This window comes from Antennarius striatus, chromosome 24 (assembly GCF_040054535.1).
Source record: "Antennarius striatus isolate MH-2024 chromosome 24, ASM4005453v1, whole genome shotgun sequence".
In the NCBI taxonomy this organism is placed as follows: domain Eukaryota; kingdom Metazoa; phylum Chordata; class Actinopteri; order Lophiiformes; family Antennariidae; genus Antennarius; species Antennarius striatus.
In genome coordinates, this window is record NC_090799.1 from 9,278,659 (window position 1) to 9,285,708 (window position 7,050).

Here is a 7,050-nt window from a genome sequence, read left to right on the forward strand (position 1 = left end):
ATGCAGTCAAATGTTAAATAAAATGAAGTCACAATTTTACTGTGAGAAAAAAAGGAAAACCTCAGATTTTTGGTCACATAATGAAAACTATCACAAATTGTACATTTTTTTATTATAATTATGATTCAGTCTGGAAGGCTTTAACACACAAAGGAAAGTAGTGTCACGGTCATGTTGCTGGTTTTTCTTCCAACTTGAATTAACATAATTGTTCCAAAAATGCATTGGAAGGGTCGTATCGTTCACCAAATTTGCCCACATTTAATACTAAACTTTAACATTGTTGCTTTTGTTAAACATGAATTTTGAAATAAGTAGTAACAATTACTTGTGTCTCACAGCAATGAATGGTTTACAAAAAATATAGTGGAGAGGAACTAAACTGAAATTGACAAGCATTGCTCACCAAATTGTATTACTGCATATTTTTTTTATATTAATCAAATATTGAGCTACCCAGCCACTTTGGCGGGTGAAGATGGTCAGCTTTCACATCAAGATTAGTATTTTCTCAGACACGGGAATGCTATTTATCTCTATATGTAGAGTCCTACAGCACTGGTATGACGTAGCAACCAATCTCCTGATACAAGGCTAATACTAATTGTCTTCTCTCAGTGTTCGAACCTTGTTGGACATATTAGTGAGCCGCTGCTTGAGTTTACGCTGAGAAGATTCGTAATGGTCGTTAAGTTTTCGAAATTTGGTTGTCATGACCTCTAAACTACTTTCGATCTGGCTGACTTTGTCCTCTAAGTCTTTAGCATCGGTAGCAGCAACCAGCGACTCGTCTATTAGATTGTCTTTCATCAGAATGGCCCTTCCCTTCTCCTCCAAGGCATTCTTAGCATCGGGGTACTCGATTAGTGCCTCCATCAGGTCGTCTTTGGACAGGGCGAACAGATCGGAGTAGCCCACGCTCCTGATGTTGGCTGTTCTTCGGTTTCCTGCTTTGCTTCCCTTAATGCCCAGGATACTGATTTCTCCAAAGTACGCTCCATCGCTGAGGACCACAAACTGGGTGACTCCATCATCGGCTACCACAGCCAGCTTTCCTCCTTTAATGATATACATTTCCCTGCCAATATCCCCCTTCTTGCAGATATAGTCCCCTGGACTAAACACTTGAGGTTGTAGCTTGAGGACCAACTCCACCAGTAATCCTGCTTCACAGTCTTGAAAGATGCGCACTTTGCTTAGAGTCTCCAAATGTACATTGATGGCGATCTCAGCTTTTAGCTTATCCGGCAGGTTCTTCAGGACCTGCTTTTCGTCGCAGGTCTTCTCCTCTGTCCACAGGTAGTCGAACCATTTCACCACCCTTGCCTCCAGGTCTTTGGTGACTTTACGAAATTGCATGTACTGCTTGATCGAGTCGATCTTTGCCTGGAACTCTACGCGGGCAGCATTCATGTTGGAAATCATGGCACCAACATTTCCCACAATCGTAGCAAATATTAGAACCCCAGTGAGGAAGTCAGCAACCACAAAAAAGTATTCAATATCTTGGACTGGGGGTGGCGTCTCACCAATGGTGGTGAGGGTAAGAGTGGACCAATAAAAGCAGTAGATGTACTGTCTGGCCAGGCGGGCATACTCGGGATTCTTGGTGTCTGGGTACACCCAGGTGTCCGAACCGAAGCCAAGCACCTTGGAGATTGCGAAATAAATACAACCGTTCCAGTGAATAATGATGATAATGTAAAGCACAAGATTAGCAATCCTGAAGATGTTGGGGAAATTGGTTCGCGTTTCAGTCCGATCGAAGAACTCAAAGAGTCGGGACAGCCTGAAGAGACGGTTGAACCTCCATTCCGGGTTGTTGATTCCAATTTTAAGGAACACAACATCAGTGGGAAGAACGGATATGATGTCCAGTCTGAACTGACGAGTCTTCATGTACTTTTCTTTCAGGATCTTCTCATCCTTTACAAGCAATCCCTGCTCCAGAAAGCCTGTTGATTGATTAGAATATGATAAACATGATATAATCAAAGTGTAACCTGTCACAAACTGCACATATCCAATGATGTTTCAACGACTGACCGGTCCTGGCTCTCACAAACATGTCAGCACAGTAGAGAGCATCAGAGATGTAGTCCAGAACAATCCACAGGGTTGAGTTTGCGGATTGCAGTTCGTTGAAACAGGCCCTGCAGGAAAGAACAAGCATGACAAAGGGCTCAGAAACAACATGTTAAAAACACAGATTTTAAACACCAAAAATTCAGACCTCGCCACGAGTAACATGAGGTTGTAGAACACCGGGATGGATATGGTGCACAGCCAGTAGTAGTACATATCTGTGGCGGGGTCCATGATCCACACCTCCTTTCTGAATGAGAAATGGAATGAAATTCAGGTAAAAATTTAATTTCTGCTCCCACTTCCGCACCCAAAACCAAAACTACTCAAACCAGCAAAGCTTATTTCAAATTTTGGATATGTCGTACGTACGGTTCTTCCTTTTTAGCATCCTTTTTGTCATCCTTCTTCTCATCCTTTTTGGGTTCCTTCTTGTCGTCCTTCTTGTCATCTTTCTTGTCGTCCTTCTTGTCATCTTTCTTCTCATCTTTTTTGCTGTCATTACAAACACACACAGACAGATGAGGTGAATGCTCTATCATCCATGTATAATCCACTAGTGCATTGTGATGCATTACAGTCATGAAAATATATGTAGCTATTAAAATATTTGATTTTCATTTGGTTCTCTGCAATCTAAAATTGTTGTTTTGTATTTTCCGACCCTCGTGGATCAGCAGTAGATGTTTTTGAACACGCTTTTTCAAGTGATCACACTAATATCCCTCGACTGCCTTGTGCAATTTTGAGATTTGTTGAGTCAAGAGAAGCCAAATAAACTTGTAACTACAGCCAATTCTAAATTACTTGGGCAGTTTTTAAAGCTGCTAACCTGTCTTTCCTTTTTTAAAAAAATTTTTTTGTTTTATTTACACATTTTTTACTCCAAATTTCTGACAGTTGATAATATTTTATTGTTATTAACTCTCATCTCTATGTGAGAACACCCATCTGTCTTACCCGTCATTGTTGTTGCAGTTGTTCATGTTTTGTGCGGCTCGGTTCAGACGACCATCGCTGGAAAGGAACAAAATGAATAAAGTCGTGACCATTACTGCACTCATTATCAGACTTCACGTGTCATAATATCTATAATTTTAAGAGACTGATGATTGAATATGTACGCATGCAGGAGAAGACCATGTTGGAATCCAATTGACATGACTTAACATCGCTGTGTTGTGGTGAAACAACACATTTTGATGCTGACAAAGTAGTCCTGCTGTGAGTTTTACAAAAAAAACCCCCTATATATTCTACTAATCATAGTTTCAAAAACTAGATTAAACAGAATCAGAAAAATAAATGACAAATGATTAAGGAGAAGATAAAGTCTTGCAAGGCTGAGAAGAAATAGCTTGTCCACTAAAAACAAGCAAACAGTTATGTTGCATGACTTTACATATTTTATCATGCATACATACTTAAAGTTTTGTTCTTACGGTGCATTTTTTTGAAACATTTCAGTATATAACTTCATGAATAAAATGACGTATTCACAGTTCCTCTTCTTCTGCCGGATACGTTGTGTTTTGGGTTGTTGTTACACCTGCAGACGTTACCTGGTCTCTGTGCTGTTCAGGTTGGCCTCCATCGGCACGACACAACTTCTCCCTAAGCGCATCATGTTTGACAACCTTTGAAGAAATAGCAATGGATTTTATCAATTAATTAATTTAATTTATCTGTTAATAATACACTCGGGATTTGGAATTGTTTAAAGAACATTTTCATGACCTGTAGTTTAGGTCTACAGAGTTACGAGTCTGATTTGAATGATTCACACAGGGTTTTTCCTGTGTTTGGCTTACAGACTGATTTCAAACACAGGCAGTCAGAGCGTCTTTACTTAGTCCCATTAGCGCACCGTGTTTATTCTTCCTCACTGTTAACTTAAATCCTTCCCTCCCAGATTACTTTGGCTAAAAATAGATTTCCAACCTGCAGTGACTCTTAAGCTCTTAAGGGTAGTTTTTCATTCAATGACTCTTTTACATGAACTAGTTAGAATGTGTGAAATGAGTTTACCTGAATCTCAGTAACGATGATGAGGAGAGGAGGCGTCAGGGAGAGCTCTTTGTGAATCCCATTTTATTCCTTCTCTTCTTCTTCCATCACATCAAATGTGAGGAAATCCAGAGACATGAAAACTATCCTAACACAGATTACAGCAGCAGCCCAGCCTCGGGCTGAACTACGGATGAGATGTTCCTCTAATGTGGACGAGTTCTCTGTTCCTCCTCTGCACCAGCTTCAACTGAGAATAAGAGAGGGGGAGGGGAAGAGAGGAGAGGAGGATTCTGCATCTTCAAACTAAGAGACCTGAGAATGAGCCTATCTGAGAGGACACACACACACACACACACACACAACTTTTCTTTATATTTGTTTACAGCAGTAACTTTAAATTAATAGACACAGACTAGACATGAACAGAATAGACAATTTTATCAAACATAATTGAAAATCAGAGGATTTCAATCATGACAGAAGTCAAACTGCTGTACCTTGTGCGTCAATGGCACAGACAGTGGAGACGCACTTATTGTTTCTGCTAGTGAAAGGGATCTGTTTCTAATCTAGATAATTTCAATTCATTATCTGAATTGACTCTAGATTACGCTGCTAACAAATCATAATTTCAATCTTGAAAGTGCCGCGTTGTTGTTGTTTTTTTTCTATGATTATTTCTGTGGTCTAATTACTTTTATTGAATTTATTACATTTTATTGTCATGTTTCTGCGATGTTATTTCAGTTTCTACATTATTTTCGGAGTCATTGGGTCGGAGCCACATTTTCACTTCTATCCCTTCGAGTCTGAGGAAATCCTCTTAGTGTGTGAGACATCAGAGTCCACCTGCAGGAGGACAACCCCCCCTCCCTCAGACCCAGCTAATCTCAGCTCTGCTTCCTTTGCTGCCCCCCCCACCCCCACCCCCAACATGGATTCTGATCTCCTGGTGTGACAGCTGGGACCACAGAGAATCCTCATTACACTGAAAGTGAGAGCTGCTCACCAGTGCAGGTGCTGAATTTGCACGAGGAAAAGCTTTTGACAAATGAAAATCTCACAGTATTAAAGAAAGTGTATCTCCATATGTAACCTGTGGTAAGGATGAGTAAATTGAACAAGCTAAATTACAATTATTTCCAATAAAACCTCTCGAAAATCATTCAAATGAAATAAAATAGAATGAAAATCACTTCATATTTTGCAAACTGTAAAATAAAATGTTAGCATGCTTCCTGTGTTTGTCACAGCCTGAGAACATCCATCAACAGCCACAGAGCAGTCAGATTATCTTCTGCAAATGAGATTAAACGTAATCTGTTGACTGTTTTTGGGGACCAGAGAAGAAATGATGGATCACATTCACACCGACCAAATGTTCTGATGTTAAAATGACCCCTGAGGAAGATTCACTTCGATTGTAGTTTAAAAAGATGCTCTTTATTTTAATCTTCATCCACTCATTTGATGAACACTCCTCACATCCTGCTGTTCTCTGAGCTCCAATCAGAGCCGCTAGTGCTGTCATTGGGAGGTTTGTTAGTAGACAGCCCCCGGCCCCATGTGCACTCATAATTGCTAAGCTGCTATGGATGCGGTTTGTTGTCTCCCAGGATGCACTGCTCATCGGATCACTGTGAGCTGATTGATTCATCACTGTTACCCCTGAGACCTGAAGCTCTCCTCAGAAAACTGGGGACCAACAAAAAGGTGTTTAAAGACCTGCTCACAATAACACAACAAACATCGTGTTCTGAAAAAAAAACAACAACTCCAAGTTCGGTATCTCTTTCATAAAACTACATTATTAAAAACTTTTTTATTAATTTTTTATTACGATGATTTTAATCATTTCAATAAAACCGTGTTTAAGTTATAAAATGTAGAATTTTGACAAATCTAAATTTTTAACAGGGCAGCAATCTCTGTAGTTTTTCATTTTGATTACAGCAACTTTAATACACATTAAACTTTTAATGTTTAATGTGTATTTATATATATATATATATATATAAATATATATATATATATATAGACACACACACACGCGCCCCAGGTCATTTCAGTTCACCTCCAGGACTCTTACCTCACAACGATCAAACCAGTGGTGCGTTCAGGTGCTCCTAATCAGTTTGTAAATGTATGAACAGACATCTTTTGAACACACAGAGACAAAGGCTTCAAACAGCTGACTGGAACACCTGAGGTCAGCGGGGACGAGGTGTGATCATGTCTTCATTTAATTATCATGGTGCTCCTGTGTGAGTGTGTGAACGGGCCTCTGCCCAGTCAGAACCGCTCAAGGGATTCCCTTTATCGATGGTTCTGTTCAGGATCTTTATGGACAGAATCAGGACGAGCAGCCAGGGGCCGGGCCAGTTTGGGGACCAAAAGATTCCATCTCTTCTTTTTGCAGATGATGACTAGACTCATACTCAACCTATTGATGATATTATTGTACTGCTACTCAGCCTATACATGATTTGAATTGACAAATAAATATCTTGTATTTTACACTGTCTCCTGTCCTTAAGAAAAACGAAACCCCGCCACAAAGTGTCATCGTGAGTTGAGTATTTGTCTGAATTTATGTTGTTTGCCTGTTTAATATCTGTTTGCTTTGCATGAAAATATTTGTCTACTCTTTTGTCTTATTAAATGGGTGACTATCAATAAACTTTAGAAAACAAAAATAAAAAGGTTGAGGTTTGAAAAGTCAGTCTATTGGGCGAGAAAGTTTTGTGAAGATGTCAGATCCAATATTGAATCAGTAAATTATGGGTCTTTGGTGACTGGCTGACAGTCTATTTGTACACATAAATTATTTGTTTGACTGTTAATGTCCGACGTTTTCCGTGGGACACAGCGGTAAAAGCCCACGGGTGGCCTTTATTTGAATCTTTAAAGAACAAACAAAGCTTCGAAAGCCACAATAAAATTAGAGACTCGTTT

The 7,050-nt window shown here is 39.6% G+C and overlaps 1 protein-coding gene across 1 annotated transcript; it reads right to left on the reverse strand.

Moving 5' to 3' along the window:
- Positions 1-172: 172 nt before the first annotated feature.
- Positions 173-4,246, reverse strand: LOC137591528 (cyclic nucleotide-gated channel cone photoreceptor subunit alpha-like). Its single transcript, XM_068309585.1, has 7 exons — positions 4,114-4,246; positions 3,648-3,722; positions 3,046-3,102; positions 2,458-2,580; positions 2,234-2,335; positions 2,047-2,153; positions 173-1,955 (listed from the first exon to the last, which is right to left on the reverse strand). The coding sequence occupies exons 2-7, from the start codon at positions 3,710-3,712 to the stop codon at positions 601-603; spliced, it is 1,809 nt and encodes a 602-aa protein (XP_068165686.1). The 5' UTR covers positions 3,713-3,722; positions 4,114-4,246; the 3' UTR covers positions 173-600.
- Positions 4,247-7,050: the final 2,804 nt, after the last annotated feature.